Genomic DNA, 21,564 nt, shown 5'->3' on the forward strand with positions numbered 1-21,564 from the left:
CTGACAACACAGTAAGCTGACAAATGTTTGCTTGGAATATCATAATGGTTTCTGTTGATACTGGGGATGACCTACTGTCGCCCTATTAGCATATACATTAATAATGTGGCTAATTCAAGCAGAAAGCCCACGATTCAACCCGCACAAAGCATTTATTTTACACTTTTAAACGTCACTCACTCCCTTTGTATCTTTCAATTTCCCCTCATCATTCTCACTTCCTATTTTTCTCGCCTTCATCCACTCCAATTGTGACAGAATAAGAGAAGTGCTTTGTGCCTTTGCTGTTACATCGTTCAATGTTTCATGGGAACACATGAGCTCAAAGGCAATTTGCACTTGGATTCTCAGCGTTTGAAAGGAAGAAGGGGTTATCCAGTTTTGAGGATCTCTGCTAATTTCTGCAGGTCCTTATTATTCTCTCAATCTGCTCCTTCTTGGTTATCACCTCGACATCTTCAATTTTCACCAGACAGATCTCTCCATTCTCTATAGGATGGTGTCTAAGTGGATGTATAATACATGATGTTTCAATGATAGAGAAGCTCATGTGACAGATGTTGCTTAAGTATTAGGAACCGCTGGCCTCTCTTTTTCAGTTTTTTACTATTCGTTGTGCAAATAGGCTTTTTTAATGAAAGACTCTCCCTCGTTCACTTCTATATAGATTATAGATCCTCAATTATCCAAAACTCAACTCAATTATGAAGCACTTTCATATGATCATGCAGCCTCAAGCGTTTTACAAAGCAAACTGAATGAATACATATATTTCTTGCTATCTATTAAGTCACTTCAAAACAAATTGATTTTTGTGAAAACCAATATTTAAGACTTAAATACTAGAAAATTAGGCATCTTAAATACATTGAATGTTAAATTAAATATGACACATGGAACTTTGAGGTTGTTATCAAACTATACAGTTTAGTGTCAATTTAGAAAATAAACCGGCAGAAAGTAAATGTTATTCATTCTAAGCTACTGCACAGTAAATGTTCACATTCAAAATAAATGATAATAACAGTTTTAATTGTAGTGCTTTGACAGAAAAACGAAAACAAAAGCAGGATATCAAGAAGGCAATTAAACAACAGAAAGCCACACTGAGTCCAAACAAAGGAACAAATTAAGGTAAAATAGTATAGTAAAGAGAAGACAAATGATAAATAATATAAGAGAGTAAAAAGATGATCTGTTACAGATATGCCAGTATTGTCAGCAGTCTGTCATAACAGTATGCTCTTATTAAATAATTCAAAACACATCCAAAATAAACCTAAGTTGTATGCACCCTCGCTGTTAAGTAAATGGTTCCCATCCCAAACTAGTAAATAATTAATGTAGGGGCTAGTGCTTCTTTATTTGAGGTTATTTGTGTGCAGTGGGAAAATTTGTTTGGACATGTTTCATTATGTTATCTCTGTATGTGTCTCCACAGGGTCACAATATCTTCTCCAACCTCTCGTCCACAGAGTACAGCGACCTCATGCAGCTGCTGAAACAGTCCATTCTGGCCACAGACCTCACACTCTACTTTGAGTATGTTCTGCTAAACACCACGCCGCTTATTAAACTGTTAAATCTCCTGACAGTGAGAGGTCCACAGAGCCCGGCTGGCTCCAGTATACTAACTTATTTATACAATAAAGCATACGGAGCCCTCTCTGTACAATGATTACTGCAGGTTTCTTTGAGGGAATACCGCCCCCTTGTGGATTTCATGTCTCTTACACCTACAGATGTCTTGTTTCCCTTTAGGAACAGAAACACCTTCTTTGAGATGGTCAGTAATGGGGAGTACAACTGGAACGTGAAGGCTCATAGAGACATGTGCAGGTAACGCCCTGCACACAGACAAACATGAGGGATATTATAATATCTTAAGCACTGCACTAATTAAATACATCTGATTTCTTTCAGATCCATGATGATGACAGCTTGTGATCTTGGTGCCGTCACTAAACCTTGGGAAATATCACGCAAGGTGAGAAAACTCATTAAAATGCTTTTTTCAAGTCACTCATGAGAATATTCAAGATTTTCCTTACATGTATAAGGCACACTAACGACAATCAACCTTTTGTTGTGGTTTGTGTCATTGTTTTTGGCAAACCGCAAAGAATCTTCTCACCAATAAATACATAAATGCATTTCTGAACTATTAAAATAGAGCTGAAACAATTGGTTGATTAATCGATAAATGGTCCAAGAAGAAAAAAAGCCAAATATACGATTGTTCCTGTTTTTAAGCTGTTTGCCGTGAATTTGCTGTTTTCTTCATCTCATATGTTTGTGATCCTTGATGTCATCATCTTGGGCTTTCACAGGCATTTACAACACAACTTACTTATATTTTAAAGACCAAACAATGAGTTACGAACATGTCTGTCAGACTAATTCACAAATGTTTTCTCTTGCAGGTTGCAGAGCTGGTGACCAGCGAGTTCTTCGAGCAGGGTGACCGAGAGAGATCAGAGCTGAAGCTCACGCCCTCGGTGAGTACACACAACCATCTCTGGTGTTTTGTGCTTTTGCAGTTAGTTTCACCCCCGTGACCTCCGCTGAGCTGATGATGCAGAAGATTTATTTTATCTGCAGTTCCAAAACACACTGACTGTGTAGGAAACATGAGATCTTGTGTCTCTTTGTGTGGGAAAAGTGAACAGTCAGCTTGGCCACTGCACTTCCTCACTGCTGCGCCAAGAGCAAACTGTGGACCGTGTAAGCATCATTCTTTAAAAAAAAAAAACTCCCCCTACACAGGAGTCAAACTCTGACATTTCTATTAATTCAGCTGTAAACAAACACACCATTTGGCTGTATTCAGCTCTAGCATTGATTTTCTCATAGCTGAGATCATGCATTTACTTTATTTTTCTCGTGTGAATTTAAAAATAGCACAATACTAGTGGCATGGAAAGACTTTGGTCCTAAGATCTTAACTCGCATCGTATTCAGACTGTCCTCAAAGCCTCAGCGCCACAACAGAGGAATACTGTGTGTTTGATTGAGGAGCTTTGAAGGCTCAACTGTGTTGCAAGTTCTGAAAAGGGGGAAAACCAACAGCTTTCTGCGAGCAATTAATGGCTGTTGACTAATCGAGCCAGGCCACATTGCCTCTCCTCTGAAATAACTAATGCGTTAGCCTCCGGTCTGCCGCTTGTGTCAAACCTTTACCGCTCAGTGTGTGTGTGTGTGGGTGTTGGAAATGAAATATTAACTTCTAAGTCGTAGCCCAGTAACTATCTCTGAAGCACAGCCTCAGTGGAGCCTCTTAAGTTCAGACTGCAGAAGAATGGGGTAGAATAGGAAACGCACGTGAACTAAACTCTATTGTCTTGAGAGCAGAGGGAGGATTTGCTTAGGGGAGAAGCACTATATTCACTTGTTCCTCCAGTAAAAATGTAGGTGTAAATACATTTGAACTTTGTGTTTCAGGCCATCTTTGATCGAAACAGGAAGGATGAGTTGCCAGGGCTTCAGCTGGAATGGATTGATGGAATTTGTGTGCCACTGTACGAGGTAAATGCTTTAAGATCTGGCCTTCATTGTGACACACACACACACACACACACACACACACACACACACACACACACACACACACACACACACACACACACACACACACACACACACACACACACACACACACACACACACACACACACACACACACACACACACACACACACACACACACACACACACACACACACACACACACACACACACACACACACACACACACACACACACACACACACACACACACACACTCTCTTTCCTCAGCTTTTGTCCAACCTCAGTAACATCGACAGTGAAGCCATCACCAACAACTATTCAACTTTTTCTCTTTGCAGCCACAGATTTTTCACTGAAAAAATAAATGTATTATTTTATTTGTTATTGAAAGCCATGAAACAACTTCAAGGTTGAATCCTGTTCTTTTGAGAAGAGAATAACGAGTTGGCACTTTCTGACTGTAGACGGCTCAGAGGAAGTGCAGTGAATAGAGCTGTGAAGTAAGTCAGGTTAAATCTCCTCTGTAAGACAGTGTACTTTGGGCTTTACTGCACAACAATGAAATAAGGCCCGACTGTTGACTGCCTCTCTTCTGAGACATTTTGTCTAACGCACACATAGAGCGGCACTGGATCCCAGCTGAGCAAATGTTAGGGTCAGAGCTTGTGGTAATCTTTCAGGGAATTAATGGAAATCTATACTGTGTCCTCGCCAGTATAGTAGTGTGTGTGTGTGTGTGTGTGTGTGTGTGTGTGTGTGTGTGTGTGTGTGTTTCTGAATGACGTCAAGAGAGGTTCACCCCACCCCCCCAATAGCGGCGGCTGTGTGGGAGAGAGTCTGATTTACCGAGAGATCAGCTCTGTTAAGAGAAGAGGCGTGCTGAAGCCAAATTCATGAAAGCAAACAGTTGTGAAGGCAGTCGAGGATAAAAAAAGTAGTAGCGTCCTTACAGCTTTTCAACTGTTAAAACGGCGTTGTATTAAAAACATTAATCTTAGTCATCACGACTGGAACACAAACAATAAATAAATGAATTATCCCGGGATCAGTGTCAGAAGTTAGAGCAGACTTATCAGCGCGGGGCTCTGTTCCTCCATTGTTACAGTCTGTGCAGTGTAGATAAAAAGCATCAAAGCAGTGTGTTGTCTGCGTGGGGGGTTTGTCTCCACGCCTCATGTAAAGGCTGATGTTTGGAGAATGCAGATATAGAGCTCACGATCATGCTGCTGCCAATTAAACTTGCGAGGGGGAGAACAGAGGAAGTTCAGAGGCGGCAGGGTTTTTGTCCGTGGGCGGAAGAGATCTCGTTCTTGATCTCGCTGATCTCCTTCTCCTGGTGGTGGCTCGCTACTTTGTGGAATATTAATCCCCCATTATATAACCTTCCATCTTTACACCCCACAATATGACAGTCTCTCTCTCTCTCTCTCTCTGCTTCTTCTGAGTCTACCTCAGCGGAATAATGATGCTGTGCAAACCAATGACCATGTCCCACTGTGGATACTGCAGAGAGAGGGGGGGGAAATGTTTTCCTTTAGAAAATGATTCTTCTTTTAAACCGCAAACGAGACAAATCCACACTGATTGAGACGAGCAATCCGCTCTTTGTAGTTTCACAGCTGTGTGTAGGCCACATGCCATCACAGTGTGATATTTTTTCATTAACAGCTAATCTGCAGATCATTTTCTCATTAATCGTTGGGTTATAAGATATATTTATATAGAAGAATCTAAGCAGAAAAGAGGTTTAATCAGATTAAGAATCTTTATAACGGGAGCTTTGTGGATACATACCCAACACATCACACAAATGAATTTGGTAAAATATTCTTATTTGACTGTTATAATACAGCAATTGGGTCTCATCGTGTGCTCGGAAATAGGAATCAGAAATGAATTGTCTAAAAACAAAAAACAAACACAGCAAAACAAATGATATACCTATGTCATTGAACTGAGCAATTTGGCATCCGGCCATATTGATAACAAACATTACTCAACGCTTGCTAAACTGCATGTTGTTGTCTCAGTCAGTGCTTCCTTTGAATACATTTATGTATATATCATAACAAATGTCAGAGAAAAAGTACAATAAACAGTCCAAAAAACCTTAAAAACACATTTAAAATCACATTAAGACAGAACAGCAGCAAACCCTCCAGGTCGAGGAGCTAAATACAGTGTGCTTCAATCGTTAGCTATTTATATCAACTCTATGTTCCCATACAGTACTACACATATAGAAAAACAGATGGGTTGACATGTCTAACAGGCATGGACTACAGAAATGGAAATCCATACTCTAATATTGCTCGGCATCATAATTAGCAGCACACATATTCCAGCAATTACAAAATAATCAATTATTAAATCATGCATGTTTATTAAACCACCTTTCAGGACATGTTATGAATTCTTAATAAACAAAAGTGGTCAGAGGGTTGTTTTTTAAAAATAGTTTTGATGTCTGAACTTACTTGGCCACGTTACAGAGCCTTGTTCTGGTCGACCACCCACACAAGTGTTTTAATTGTTTGCATGAATTAGTGAATACTCCCTCTGAATATAAATGCATTTAAAGTTCACTTAATTGGCTACTGTGATTAGATGTGTTTTCTCCAACAGCACATTTGATTTCCCTTTCATAAGCAAAATACACAATCCCCAGTGTGGGTGTACTTACTTACCTTCCTATTTATTTCATTCATTGTTACAATGGCTGCCAATTTACTCCTTTATTTGCGTGTGACTAATGTGTGGTATGTGGGACCCATGCCAACATGTTATATTAACATATAAAACGGGGTTAATGAAACAACTAATTAAAGACTTCCCTGGAAATCCAATAGACTCAGTAGACAATGTGAGGAGAACAGAGGGAACTAAATCTCCCCGTCTCTCAGGTAATTTGTTAAAATGGATGAAAGCTTTGAATACACGGCCACTTATAGTTTAACACTAACAAATGACAAAGAGGACTTATCTCGGTCATACACGTGCTTCTAATCTTTGAACAGCAGCCATTTCACTGCCTTAAACTATAAAGCTATACTGTGCGTAGCTGTTCTCGTAGCAGTGCTGTGTTCTCTGTATTGTTTCAATTGTTTGATGAATAATGTGCTGCACTTCATCTGTGCCTCCCATATATTATCACTACTCGTCGTAGAGCTAAGCTTTTTTCTAAAAAATACATACGAATTGATATGTGAAAAATACATGTTATTTTAACCCAATGTTCCCTTAATGATCTTGGGTAAAAGTCTGCTAGGAGTCATAAGTTAGTGTCCTAACTGAAGACTTGCCTTGATGAAAGGACTGGGGGCGCTGTTTTGCTTATAGCATTTGCATATTTTTCAATTATAAGCAGGTTTAGTCTATAAGACTTTTTTTTATTATTGTTAGCACATCAATACAGGACTGTCTCAGAAAATTAGAATATTGTGATAAAGTTCTTTATTTTCTGTAATGCAATTAAAAAAACAAAAATGTCATACATTCTGGATTCATTACAAATCAACTGAAATATTGCAAGCCTTTTATTATTTTAATATTGCTGATTATGGCATACAGCTTAAGAAAACTCAAATATCCTATCTCTAAATATTAGAATATCATGAAAAAGTATACTAGTAGGGTGTTCAACGAATCACTTGAATCGTCTAATTAACTCGAAACACCTGCAAGGGTTTCCTGAGCCTTGAAAAACACTCAGCTTGGTTCAGTAAACTAAATCACAAGTATGGGGAAGACTGCTGATCTGACTGCTGTCCAGAGGACCGTCATTGACACCCTCCATCAGGAGGGTAAGACACAAAAAGAAATTTCTCAAAGAGCAAGCTGTTCACAGAGTGCAGTTTCAAAGCACATCCACAAAAAGTCTGTTGGAAGGGGGAAATGTGGCAGGAAACGCTGCACAACCAAGAGAGATGACCGCAGCCTTAACAGCATTGTGAAGAAGAGTCGCTTCCAGAATTTGGGGGAGCTTCAAAGACAGTGGACTGAAGCTGGAGTCCAGGTATCAAAAGTCACTGTTCACAGACGTGTCCGGGAAATGGGCTACAATAGCCGTATTCCCATGGTCAAGCCACTTCTGAACTCAAGACAACGGAAGAGGCGTCTGACTTGGGCTAAGGAAAAGAAGCACTGGACAGTTGCACAGTGGTCCAAAGTCCTCTTTTCAGACGAAAGCAAGTTTTGTATTTCATTTGGAAGTCAAGGCGCCAGAGTCTGGAGAAAGGCTGGAGAGGAGCAAAATCCAAGTTGCTTGAAATCCAGTGTGAAGTTCCCACAGTCAGCGATGGTTTGGGGAGCCATGTCAGCTGCTGGTGTTGGTCCACTGTGTTTCATCAAGCCCAGAGTAAATGCAGCTGTGTACCAAGAGATTTTAGAGCACTACATGCTTCCGTCTGCTGAAAAGCTCTATGGAGATGAGGAATTCATTTTCCAGCATGATCTGGCACCTGCCCACAGTGCCAAAACCACCAGTAACTGGTGTACTGACCATGGCATTACTGTCCTCGATTGGCCTGCAAATTCCCCTGACCTGAACCCCATAGAGAATATGTGGGGTATTGTGAAGAAGAAGCTGAAAGACACCAGACCCAACAATGCTAATGAGCTAAAGGCCGCTATTGAAGCATCCTGGGCATCCATAACACCTCAGCAATGCCACAGGCTGATTGCCTCCATGCCACGCCGCATTGATGCAGTAATCCGTGCAAAAGGATTCCCAACCAAGTACTGAGTGCATTAATGGACATTTTCAAATGTTTGATTGTGTTTTGCTGTTATAAATCTTTTTTTTTTACTTGGTCTGAGGAACTATTCAAATTTTTTGAGATAGGATTTTTGAGTTTTCTTAAGCTGTATGCCATAATCAGCAATATTAAAATAATAAAAGGCTTGCAATATTTCAGTTGATTTGTAATGAATCCAGAATGTATGAAATTTTTTTTTTTTTTTTTTTTAAATTGCATTACAGAAAATAAAGAACTTTATCACAATATTCTAATTTTCTGAGACAGTCCTGTATAACATCAGTTTTAATTATTTATATTGCCTTTAGATTTTCTATGTATTCAAATGTTCTATTTTCATTTGATCATATAAAGCTCATACTAGTAATAAAATGCATTAAATGTTTTACCCAATTATAACGTATATGCGAAAAGGTATAATGCTATTTGTGAATTTTATTTTCGAGTTAACATACAATTGTCCCCTATTGGCTTCCATAAGAATCCTGAGTTGCTCCTCTAACCATCGTAATGATTTTAAAATACCTCAACAACAATTAGATGGGTTTTTGTGAAATGTTGTTCACAAATGTAGAACTCCAAACCGCTTCTAATGCTGATGATGTTTTTAGTCTTTATATTTCATCTGTAATTTCCCCTTGTCATCTTTCTGCCCTTCCTCTCTCTCCCTCTAGACTCTTGTCAAGCTGAATCCCAAACTTCAGCCGATGGTTGACATGATCAAAGCTAACAGGGCCAATTGGGAGGAACTGAACAAGAAAAGACAGAGAAGCCAAAGTGTTTCTTCGCCCTCGAGCTCCTGCAGTGGAGACAGCACAGAGACGAGCGGCTGCACGGTGGCGCCCTGCTGCAGCGGAGATGCTGACGGCACACCATCTAAACCCGTTAGTTAGCTCCTGATGCCAACTCCAGCTGATCTCTTTGGCTTTTACTCCCTCTTAAATGCAGCCTGCAACATAGGCAGTGCAGTGCATGCAGAGGTTCTTGGGCTCTGCTCCTCTCCGCTTTTGCTGCTAGAGATGGGCTTTAGACTTGAGCGCGGCGCTATCATAGAGGTTTTTCTGCTCCCTTCAGCCTTCCTGAGCTGGAGGCTGACAGAGCTGTGTTTGGCGAGCTTGTTGAAGCAGCTACCAATCAGCTGATGACACCACGTCAGAAAAGGAAACCACTGTGTCAACATGTCAAGCAGTGAGCTAACACTAACTATTCTGTGCATTGCACAGATTTCCAAAGCATGGAGAATATTGGAGAGTTTGTCTCTGATGTGGTTCGTTTTATCTCAGTACCTCCTCGTTGCTCGCATTTTGCCCGGGGTAACAGAGATATTTTTTGTAGATCTGTATATAGGCTATTAAGTTATTTACAAGTGCTGTTTAAGAACATGTAACCTCTGGATTGTAATGTGGCTGTAGAGTTGCTGAAGGATAAAGGGGTGCAGGACCTGTGACAGTGCTTGCAATGCAAATTGAGTCTCCGCTCCCTCCCTCCCTGTGCCTTGTTTTAAGATCCTAATGAAAAATGCATGGCCTCCTCACCAAGATTGTTAGATATAGAAATCCATGTTGAACCATGACATGTTTTATGCCATAATTTATGAAAACCAATGACTGCAATTATGTTTTGATCCCATATTAGCCACAAATCATCAACAGTATATACATATAGAAATCTATTTTGCCCAGTTTTATAAATGCAGGGTCTCACTTGTCACACACACAAACACACACAATGTGCCTTGATGAAGTTGTACTGATATCAATTCATTTTTGCAGAAATCTCATCAATTGATTTAATACTAGACACATTAAGATTTATTTTAATAAGGGTTCTACATTTTAAGAAACACGCTTAGATAAGAGAATATCTATATGATAAATAAAGCTACTTTCAGTCGCGGAAAACAGGCCATTAACAACTGGCATGGCTCCGTCCAAAGGAAATTCAATTTGTCAACCAGTCAAACTTACTAATTCATTAATTCATTATTGTTTAATCTGAACAAAAAACTAAGCATACTGTTTTATAACAGGGTTGTGTGACAGACTCTTTGCCAGAACATGTAACTTTCTTCTGGTTGTTCAGCAAAAAGTTAGAATCTAGAACTGAGTCAGACACAAATTACAAATCACATTAAATAATCTTAATAGAACATTTTGATTTGAGAGCTTCAGATGTGCTGCTAGGAGGATTTTTTTAAACCTCTGGACAAAGTCAGGCTGACTGTTACTTCCTCTTTCCATTCTTTATTCTTCATGCTTAGCTTTTTTCAAAGTGGTATCCTCTTACCTAACTTTCCGCAAAATGCTTTTCCAAACATTTCAGAATTTGCTTTAATCGGCTTTTCACAAAGCCCACAAATGCTACTTAAACAGATTTTATAATTTCCAAAAAGGAGACATACACTAAAACTGGTAGTAATGAAGTGCCCATGCAGTCATGAGCTATTATTTTGATATTATTATTATTATCATTATTAATATTAGTATTATTTTAGGGTTGTGGTTATGCCTTATGAATTGTGTTGTAGCTTTGTTAATTGGAGTTTAAAAACGTGACTGTGCACATTGTGTGGCATGGATCTATGTGCTCTACTTTATTTTTGGTTAAAGTGCTGAATTGAAGTTGATCAGAAACATTTAAATTGCATGTTTTATGCAGTATTAAATTCAACCACTTGCTAAGTATGTAGCAAACGTGAGCCGACAAATACCTCGTCCTTTGAACTTCATCAGTAAACACATTATCTCATTGGAAATGCATGATTTAAATTATATTGCATTATGTTACGTGAGTTATGAATATTGCTGTTCTATTTTTCTATAAGGTCTCCAAACTTTTATTTAGTCTAATTTGCAACGTACTGTGCTTCTTGTATTTCTTCTTTCCTCTCCCAGTTTGGACGCTCATTTTAGTTATGGCGGGCTAGACTGAAAGAAATCTAGGGCATGAAAAGGCAAATGTGCAATGTTTATGTTCAGAGTTTAAATAAAAATATGCTGCTACATATACTCTGGTTTATTCTGACACTTTTACACAAGTATATTAGATATTTGTATTTTTCTTGAGTATTTCCACTTCATGCTACTGTACACTACTCCACCACAATTAAGAGATAACTATTGTTGGTTATTGATCTAAAATACAAAACATTTGATGATAATTTCAAACTGAGGAATGTTTGTTGTTCAAAATACCCAACAGTGTATGACCTTTTAAAATGAGCTCTACCTTACCCACAACCAGGGACCAAGATAGAAGGCCTACTTAAATATACATCTCATATAACTGTATAGTGCATTGCTTTAAATGTATTTGTGTAAAATAAACATTACAGTTTTACATTTAAATAAAGTAAATAATGAGATGAAATAATGATACCACTGTTAAATTAACAACACAATCGGCCACAGAATAGACTGCATTGGGCCCAATTTCTACGGAGCCTACAGTCCAACAGTAAATCCAATTTCTTTAGAAATACATTGCATAAAACAAATTACATTTATTTAATGACGACAACTTAATGTGGCCTTACTAAAATGAACCACAGAAGAGTCAATCTCAAAACACAAATGGCCGACAATACATAAAACGTCTATTGACACCATTGCAGGTGCATCAATCATTTCTAGGCCAAATTGATGAAGAACATCACCAAAGCGGACATAACATGCCAAATAAACTGTACAGTACAACTGCTGCAGCCACAAACACCCTCATTAAAACAAAAGAGAGATGCACACACACACAACTGCTGTTACAAAACTATGCATTTTGCTGTCATCTGTATAGGAAGGTATACATCGATAGGTCAGTCAGTGTGTTGTTGTACTCACGTGTCTGGACCATAGACTGTTAGCATTGTGCACCAAGAAGTCCTCTCCAATCTGCTCCAGGTTAAACTTCTTTGCTTGTTTATCATCAAGTGTAAGTGTAATAAAAACAGTGCAAGTCAGCCTCTCTGTCCCACTGTGGACCTGAAAGTTATCAAACATGTTGAGCTGATTCAGGTTCTGCAGTATTAAACAGCAGAAAAGTCCTCACAACCCTGAAGCTTAAAGTTCCTCCATTAAGCTCCACCATTAGCATGATAGCATGTTAGCTTCTTTGCTTTATACAATCTTTATTGAAACAACATTTCATTTACAAAAACAACATTTACCATACTTAATTTAAACGAATGTATGGCTATGTTCAGCCTAATTTCAATATTACTTAATTGATATTAGACTAGGCTACCATATTCCAGGTATTTAGCATGTTAGCTAAAGGATGTCCTGTTAATGACAGAGATTCCTGGGTCTGTTAGATTTAGGTCACTCGTGCCTTCTGGGTGGTGCATTAAATCAGTGATTAATTAAGGTAGATTTAACTTTCTCAACCTATGCCAAACTAACAATAACATACCCCACAAGGAAGTGATCTTTAATTTGATTGCGTTGTTGTGAATTTATGTAGGTAGTGTTCCCTAAGCACCAACCCAGTCTGACTGCACCTCTCTGCTCACATGTTTTAATATTTTATAACATGTAGTGGAGCCTCCTGCAGACAGCTTTTTTGTAAAAACAAAATATTATTTTTGTTAGTTTTTATTTTTTTATAAAACATTATTTTGCTTCAGTGTCATTTTGAATGCTTGACTTCACTTAAAATGTAGTATTTATATAATCAAGTGTTGCTATTTTTACTCTTTTTACTTTATTTTTTCTCCAACATTGATTTTGCTGCTCAGTACCAACAGTTATTTTTCCCCATGATTTCCCCCAGTGCAGTGCTGACCTCATGTGGACAAATGTAACTTTACACATGAAATGTATCAATCAAATACTGCAGGTATGCGCACATTTAATTGAAAAAAATAGTGAATGATGTGGCCATGTTAGAAAGTTAAAGAAAATTATGAAAATGTGCTCAAATATATATTATAAATATACATTTGGAAACCATATTTATCAACTCTTTACATTTCCACTGATGATTTTAACTGCTGTATTCCTCCACACACTCCTCTGTATGGAGCCACAGAAAGTGATAACTGCAGTGCATTTCATCGTCCAAGGCTGAGCTCTATAGCTGTTGATAGGTGGCGCTGACGTCAGCAGGCAGTGTGTGGGCGGCTGTGTGGGTGAAGATGACTCCCAAATGAGCCTGTGTGTTGAAAAAAATCCTCCAGTCAGAAAGCAAAAGACAGGCAGTGTTAACTCTTCTGAGCTGGATTACCTTGAGCTCGCAGGTAGAGGAAACAAAAACCTGCTCTCAGGTTCCTGTTGACCGTCTGACAACATAAATAAAGCTGCTATTGAAGAGTCGTATTAGAAATGATTCATGAGAGGGGCAGAGTTCTGCTCTATGAACAGGATTGTACATACAGTATGTGAAAGAAAAAATTCAATAAATGGGATGTTTTAGTTCAATTTATTGCACGAACAGCATAAACAAAATGTACTCGGTTGTTATGACGTTGTTAGGAGGAAGTGGAAAATAACAAAAAGGTACATCCATAATGTTAAAAAGCTCACGTTTTTTGACACAGGTAAAACGTCACATGACAGGTCCCAGGTCCCTAATGAGTCCTTTTATCTTGGGAAATATTATGGATTAAAAAGGACGATGAATCAGGAGAATGCAAATCATAGATCAGAAAGGGGAAAAGGCGAGATTTCTCAGCAAACAGCTTTCTTACAGCTTTACGTTGCTTCCAAATCGTTGGTTTACAATTACAAATGGTACAAGTCTAGTATCAAATTGTAGCACATTACAGTATCCATCCCAAAACCCTTACACAGTACAGTAACAAGGGAAAATATGAGTTTCTGGGCCATTCTATGGAACAGATATGATTCAATACAGTGTCTTAAACATAAGAAATATGATGTAGAAAGTTTTAGCACATATAACACAAATATCTACATATTACTTCTTTCAGAAGGGTTATCTTTGCATATGTTGATTAAAAAATATAGCTCAGCTGGGCATGAAGTTATTTAAAGTGTGTGGTAACATAGTCAAACATATGTTTACATGATCTGATCTGTTGAGTCTTTGGTACGACGTGAGCACCGGGATCCAGAGTCCTTAAACTGCAAACGGGGTCACATTGAAGTAGGTGTGATGGAAAATGCAATGGCTTTTTTCCCCCCCACTTCACTGTCTCAGTAACAAACCATGTTAAAGGTAAACGCTCTCAGTACAAAAAACTAAACACACAAGGATTATCTCTCTTTGTAATCTTACTGTACTTCTAGAAAGGGGGGCTCTTGTTAAAATTAGGAGGCAGAGGCACACACTTACAGAAAATGTCTCTTATGGCAATAGGTCAGTACAACAGAAGGCATGAGGGCAAGACATTGAAAACATCATGTCCGAGTTCATTCTGCTTCACAAAGCGACTCAGTAGAGTGTTTCGTGGGACAAGGGGAAGGCAGACAAAAGCTTTAGAAAGGCAAAGAGCTTTAGAAAGTGCATTCACTTAGAACTTACTAAAGAAGTGCCAAACACACACCCAAAAGTAAAAACAAACAGAAAAATTAACCATGTTGCCAAGAATATTTAGGAAATGAGTAAGAAAATATGACAAAAAATAAAGGTTTTGTTGCATCATGGCTGTAGCTCCAACAACAAGTTGAGGCAGTGATTAAACAGCAAGATGATCTTCACCGTGAGTGAGGATGATTGCTACAGCATATTTAGTGCAATATAACATAAAATAAAAGGTTTTGGTGAATCAATAAATGGCACTGATTGACACTTGATGAAAAATGTCTGTGCATTTTTAGTTCACATTTAGTAACAATTAATCCAAGATGCACAAGATGCTTTTTTAGAAAAAGGTAAGATAAAGTCGAGGGGGGAATTTAGAGAAGGTTTCTGTTTCCGAAGATGTTCTTGGGGTCCACGTAGTCCTTGACAGACTGGAGCATCCCCATGCCGACATTGGAGACGGTCTCTCTCATCCATTCCTTCCGAAGTTTTCCCACTGAATGACAGAGGAGAGAAAATAAATAAATAAACAAACAAACTGAAGGAAGAGGACCGAGGGGGAGGAATAGAGGAATCGGCACGGCTGATTGCTCAGCGGGCTGCTGGGAGCCAATCAATCTTGTGAGAGTGAGTGAATAAACAGAGGGTGATAAATGCTTTTATTCAGAGAGGAGAAATGTTTTGCATGGCATGATTTATGGAGCTCAGCAGACTATCAAACTCATTAGGCTCTGTGTGTTCCCAGAGGAGGGGCCGGCTGGCGGCTGTAGCGGGCCGTCCCCGGCTCCCTCGCTCTTTGAGCCACCGCTCCCCCCCTCCCTCCAGAGTTGCTGGAGCGTTTCTCTGTTTCTCTGTGTGTTTCTGTCTCATTGTGCACACGAGCACGCTCCTCTTGCTGACCCGCGAGGCGTGTTGTGCTCTCTTGTCCTGAACGCCGCTCGGCGCCCTCTGACACCGGCCCGATCACCAACAGGGGGCCAGAGCCACCCACACAATGGCCCTCTGTCAGCAGGACTCTGGCTTTCAGCCGCTCCACACCCTCCCTCCTCCAAAACCCCCAACCTGAGGAGCGAGGGAGGCGGTGGCACCAGGCCTAGTGAGGGTGCCCATTGCTTCTCCAGCTGTCCACTCCGACATCCTCCACGGCGCCCGTGCTCTCAGCGGAGAGTCTGGAGCCAGCGAGAGGTCTGGTGGCTGCGGAGGACTGGGCAAACCTCACTGGAGAGCCAAACTATTGTTAGAAAACTTCAAATAAAATAGAAACTTTGATTTTCAGCAATTCATTAGCCAAAATCTGTCAATTGAAATAGATGTTGAGCTTTCTGCAGATGGGGAGGGTTTGAACATTTGTGAGTTTTTTCTTTTTTATATATATTTGAGAAAGAGAAAGAAATGCAGAAGGGGCGAGAAGAATGACACACACAAGGACAACAGCCTGTGGCATCAGAGCCTCAGACTCACTCAGTGTCATTTTGGCTTTGGGCTTTTTATTTTTGCAAATATGTTTATGTTATGTTGAACCACTAAGGTACAATTTACTCACTTACTAAATGGGCCCTGCAGTATTATGCTACATATTCCGAAATGAAAGGTTTTTTTATAGCAAGATTGTTAAATAGTAGGGTATTCAAATGTTCGATATATTTTAGTTTGTGCTCATTTTGTCATCTATTTTTAACTAAAACACATATACCCCAAAAAATATGAATTGATAATTGAATGAACTGTTGCAGATGTAAGTGCCATCTTAATTTATCTTGGACTGATGCACTTTTAAAATACCACTGCACAGCTGGAAGTTTGAACATCTAACAGAGAAAACGAGTCTTTGTCAAAGAAATATAGGAGAAAAAGCGAAGGGCCTTCAAAGGAATTTCTGCTACACAATGGATGTAACACAAAAGGCAGGAAACGTTTAAACATGTTAGATGATAGCAGGGTTCATTGTACTTTTGGGGGTCGTGTCAACTTAAAAGAAACACGATATCTACAGTGGGGCAAGAAAGTATTTAGTCAGCCACCAATTGTGCAAGTTCTCCCACTTAAAAAGATGAGAGAGGCCTGTAACTTTCATCCTAGGCATACCTCAACTATGAGAGACAAAATGAGAAGAAAAAAAATCCAGAAAATCACATCGTCTGATTTTTAAAGACTTTATTTATAAATTATGGTGGAAAATAAGTATTTGGTCGATAACAAAAGTTCATCTCAATACTTTGTTATATACCCTTTGTTGGCAATGACAGAGATCAAACGTTTTCTGTAAGTCTTCACAAGGTTTTCACACACTGTTGCTGGTATTTTGGCCCATTCCTCCATGCAGATCTCCTCTAGAAATGTTCTATGGGGTTGAGATCTGGAGACTGGCTAGGCCACTCCAGGACCTTGAAATGCTTCTTACGAAGCCACTCCTTCGTTGCCCGGGCGGTGTGTTTGAGATCATTGTCATGCTGAAAGACCCAGCCACGTTTCATCTTCAATGCCCTTGCTGATGGAAGGAGGTTGTCACTCAAAATCTCACGATACATGGCCCCATTCATTCTTTCCTTTACACGGATCAGTCGTCCTGGTCCCTTTGCAGAAAAACAGCCCCAAAGCATGATGTTTCCACCCCCATGTTTCACAGTAGGTATGGTGTTCTTTGGATGCAACTCAGCATTCTTTCTCCTCCAAACACGTCTAGTTGAGTTTTTACCAAAACGTTCTATTTTGGTTTCATCTGACCATATGACATTCTCCCAATCCTCTTCTGGATCATCTAAATGCTCTCTAGCAAACTTCAGAGGGGCCTGGACATGTACTGGCTTAAGCAGGGGGACACGTCTGGCACTGCAGGATTTGAGTCCCTGGCGGCGTAGTGTGTTACTGATGGTAGCCTTTGTTACTTTGGTCCCAGCTCTCTGCAGGTCATTGACTAGGTCCCCCCGTGTGGTTCTGGGATTTTTGCTCACCGTTCTTGTGATCATTTTGACCCCACGGGGTGAGATCTTGCGTGGAGCCCCAGATCGAGGGAGATTATCAGTGGTCTTGTATGTCTTCCATTTTCTAATAATTGCTTCCACAGTTGATTTCTTCACACCAAGCTGCTTACCTATTGCAGATTCAGTCTTCCCAGCCTGGTGCTGGTCTACAATTTTGTTTCTGGTGTCCTTTGACAGCTCTTTGGTCTTGGCCATAGTGGAGTTTGGAGTGTGACTGTTTGAGGTTGTGGACAGGTGTCTTTTATACTGATAACGAGTTCAAACAGGTGCCATTAATACAGTTAACAAGTGGAGGACAGAGGAGGCTCTTAAAGAAGAAGTTACAGGTCTGTGAGAGCCAGAAATCTTGTTTGTTTGTAGATGACCAAATACTTATTTTCCACCATAATTTGCAAATAAATTCTTTAAAAATCAGACGATGTGATTTTCTGGATTTTTTTTTCTCATTTTGTCTCTCATCGTTGAGGTATGCCTAGGATGAAAATTACAGGCCTCTCTCATCTTTTTAAGTGGGAGAACTTGCACAATTGGTGGCTGACTAAATACTTTTTTGCCCCACTGTATATCACAAAACTCAAAAGATAAATGTGAGAACAGAGCAGCTCAGAACAGGTGCTGCTCGCTGAGTAAACACTTGAAAGCAGCAGTGTAATCTCTTGAGATTAGATAGGGAGGTCTAAACAAAGAGCGGTGTATAACGGGAATGTTCACAGGCTTTTCCCCAGCTCTCTGCACGCCTCTCTTTGCATCACCAGTTTGGGGAGCTTCAGTGTTCACAGGGAATGTTGAGGGAAGGCCTGTGATGAGGCTCCAGCCAGGAAGCCCAGATGGGGATCAGCCACGAGGCTAGGGAGGCCCGTCCCCTGACAAAACAGGGCCGACAGCGGGGTCACCGTGGGCTCTGGTACCACACTCACCTCCAGATGGTGACAGAAGGACCCATCAGCTGCTACCCAATAACTAAGAAAGTACCCCGCTTTCCACAACCTCTTCAGGCCTCCCTCCTCGTCCCACCTCCATCCCTCCCTCCTCTCAGGAAACGGAGAGAAAACAGAAGGTGCTGGGACTGCATCATTGCCTCCATCACTGTGATAATTTACACATCTATCTTGTCATATTCTCTCCTTTTCGCTTGCTCTTGCAATCAATCTCGCCAGACTAGGTCTGTGCAGCTGAGACATGCAAAGAAGAGCAGGTAGTTATTTCAAGAAATGACAGATTTCTTTTTAAAAAGTGTCATATTTCTCTTGTGTGGAAACACTCAGGGAAGCACAGGGAGAAAAGAACTTCACTGAATCAGGTCATTTCTCTATTTTCTAAGTGCAGTGACCTGTGTGGAGGTGCGGTTGGCAGAGTTAGCGAGATTGGAGTTTTGCAGTGCGGCGACGTGAGGTGCAGATGCTGGGCACCCCGGGGTGACCCTCACACAGAGGAGACTGTAGTGGCCCCTCTGAGCCTCGACCCCTCTGAGCCTCGACCCCTCTACACGCTCTCCCCAAGCTTCTTTGACAAATGGGGGTCAGGGCTTGAAAAACAGGGTAAGGTAGCGGCCCTGCATCGTGTGATATGGCCGAGCCGGAGTATTGGCTGATAGATGGATGACTCTCCTGGTGATGGATGTTCAACAACTCTTCACCGCTGCGACACTGGTGACCTAGTTAAAGAGGACATTTCTCCCAACGTGCTGGCTTTCAGATCCAGCATATAATCACACATATACCAGATCTTCTTGGAAGCCATAAACCTGACTCCAAATCAAGTAGTTGAAATGTGTGTGATGGACAGCAGTCAACACGTGGTGCTGATAGCTGAGTATCATGTCCCGCAGAGAAAGAGCTCTACACGCCCAGATTCCCTTACCAACGCCCACGCAGCTCAACACTGACCTGCTGTAAATCCAGGGCCACAAAAATGTATATTTCCCGCGGTGCCCTCCCACCTCACCATCCTTGACTACATCTGTTTTGTTTGATACACAAAACCCAGTGAAACTAGCTCCATTTGTCAAGCACTGATTGTGGGCAGACAAACCGGCTTGTCTGCGCTCAGATAGCAAAGCCCACTGTTATTAATCACAATTACAGAGTGGGCCCCGCACGCGGGAGCTGCATCAATATCCCCTCCCCCCCCCTGTCACCTCCCCGTGCTGCTCGGGGTGGCTGGGCCACCGTTTGGAGGTCAGTATACAGCCGGCGATAACGGTGGCATCATTTACCCCGGCCCCGCCGCCTCCTTTTTATTAGCAATCTTTTAATTTTGAACCCGTCCCTGCCTTCAGGAAAAATTGTGATTTAATATCGCAGCTGATTCACTGCATACTGTTTTTGACAGGTTGATGAATAGCCCGAAGTGATGTATGAAAACAGCGAGGCGGATGGCAATATAGATAAGGCAGCCATTTCGGTTAGCCCTGATGGGGCCCTGAGAGTTGTTCCACCTCCCCCAATGCTCACGTTTCATTTGGTCACTGCTGAGATGAACAAATAGCAGAGTCAGAGCCATTCATCGGCAGGAACATATTTTGGACGTGTGAAGGAAGCGATGAAAGATCTCCGACCAAATTCACATTTACAGCTGGCCGTCGGCTCGCTAGCATGGAAGAGAACACAGGGAGAACTCGCATTCCTGCCTGTGCTTCTGAGTGCAACCTCTTTTCACAAATTATAATCAAGGAGAACGGCAAAATATTATGAGACCCCATTCAATATTTTACGAGCAAAATTATGTGCAACTGTATGATGTTTGCCAAATCAGACCAAATCTTTTCTGTATTATTCACGTTGTAGTACCTCCATGGTGATGTGACAAGCTCCCTCCATTGGCAAGGATCTCTTCTCTCGCTGCACGCTGGGGAAAAAAATATAAGACCAGAATTATTCATATTATACAATACAGTATTCTGAAATGAACTCTCCAACTTGCTGGAAATCCAACCCATCATCGCATCAGGTGTAATTATGATCTATGGAAGGACTGGGCCATGCGTTAATGTTGATATAAATGTAACTGGTCATACCTCCACTTGTTCATACACGTGTACTGGATCACTGAGTCCCCTGTAGTTGAAGGCAAAGTAAAAGTAGACACAGGCACCAGTATCGTACGTCTGAGTCACCCTGTAGGAGAAAGAGTCATGTTTACACAAGCAGCAAAGACTTCTTTAATGCTTCCTTCAGCATTTCAAATCCAGTTTACATGAATACAAAGAGCAGGGTTTTGTCAAATCGTTCCCTTTTCATCCAATAAATGCTTTTTCTTCTTATAATTGGAAGACCAAGTTAAGAGGGAGGTGTGGCTTTCCCTGGTGAACCCCTGACCTCAATTCCTTTCATGGTTTCTAGAAAGCGGAGGCAGCGTGAAAGCACTGTCACCTTTAATAACGTGACATTATCAGACATTAAATGGCCATCAAATGCTTTACTGAATCATCTGAGCCACATTTGTGCTGCAGGTAACGGGATGACTCACTGATGCGGGACAGAACATGTTATCAGTGTGTTAGGAAACACAGTAAAATAAACTGTTTGTGTGTCTGCTTCCTAATAAAATGAAGCTTATATTCTCCTATCTGGAATGTTTCAAAGAACCTTTTATTAAGAATAAAATGCTTCTCTAATTTACATGTTCTCTGTCTCTGGCCTTGTTCCCCGTGGAGGAGCAGGGTGCAGAGCCCTTGTTCATTTGACATGGCCCATCACCTGGCACACTGACTGTTCTAGAGGTTAAATGGACAAATCAATCATGTGACAGACTGCAGCCGGGAAATGAATGGCTGTCGCATAATCAGGCTGAGGTCTAATCTGTCCGCAATCAGAGAG

General features: G+C 40.7%; 2 protein-coding genes across 2 annotated transcripts in view; one reads left to right on the forward strand and one right to left on the reverse strand.

The window, feature by feature from the left end:
• pde11a (phosphodiesterase 11a) overlaps window positions 1-11,282 on the forward strand; it is a 37,955-nt gene extending 26,673 nt beyond the window's left edge. Inside the window, exons 15-20 of the mRNA XM_079665573.1 lie at window positions 1,442-1,542; window positions 1,762-1,839; window positions 1,924-1,987; window positions 2,424-2,498; window positions 3,442-3,525; window positions 8,960-11,282. Of these exons, the coding sequence (XP_079521699.1) occupies window positions 1,442-1,542; window positions 1,762-1,839; window positions 1,924-1,987; window positions 2,424-2,498; window positions 3,442-3,525; window positions 8,960-9,178 (621 nt within the window). The 3' untranslated portion in view covers window positions 9,179-11,282. The remainder of the gene's footprint in view (window positions 1-1,441; window positions 1,543-1,761; window positions 1,840-1,923; window positions 1,988-2,423; window positions 2,499-3,441; window positions 3,526-8,959) is intronic.
• Window positions 11,283-13,681: 2,399 nt separating this feature from the next.
• Window positions 13,682-21,564, reverse strand: part of agps (alkylglycerone phosphate synthase) — a 31,021-nt gene continuing 23,138 nt past the window's right edge. The window contains exons 18-20 of the mRNA XM_079665114.1: window positions 20,763-20,862; window positions 20,536-20,593; window positions 13,682-15,261 (exon numbers count right to left, since the gene is read on the reverse strand). Of these exons, the coding sequence (XP_079521240.1) occupies window positions 15,140-15,261; window positions 20,536-20,593; window positions 20,763-20,862 (280 nt within the window). The 3' untranslated portion in view covers window positions 13,682-15,139. The remainder of the gene's footprint in view (window positions 15,262-20,535; window positions 20,594-20,762; window positions 20,863-21,564) is intronic.

This window comes from Notothenia rossii (assembly GCF_949606895.1).
Source record: "Notothenia rossii genome assembly, chromosome: 2".
NCBI classification, from domain to species: Eukaryota; Metazoa; Chordata; class Actinopteri; order Perciformes; family Nototheniidae; genus Notothenia; species Notothenia rossii.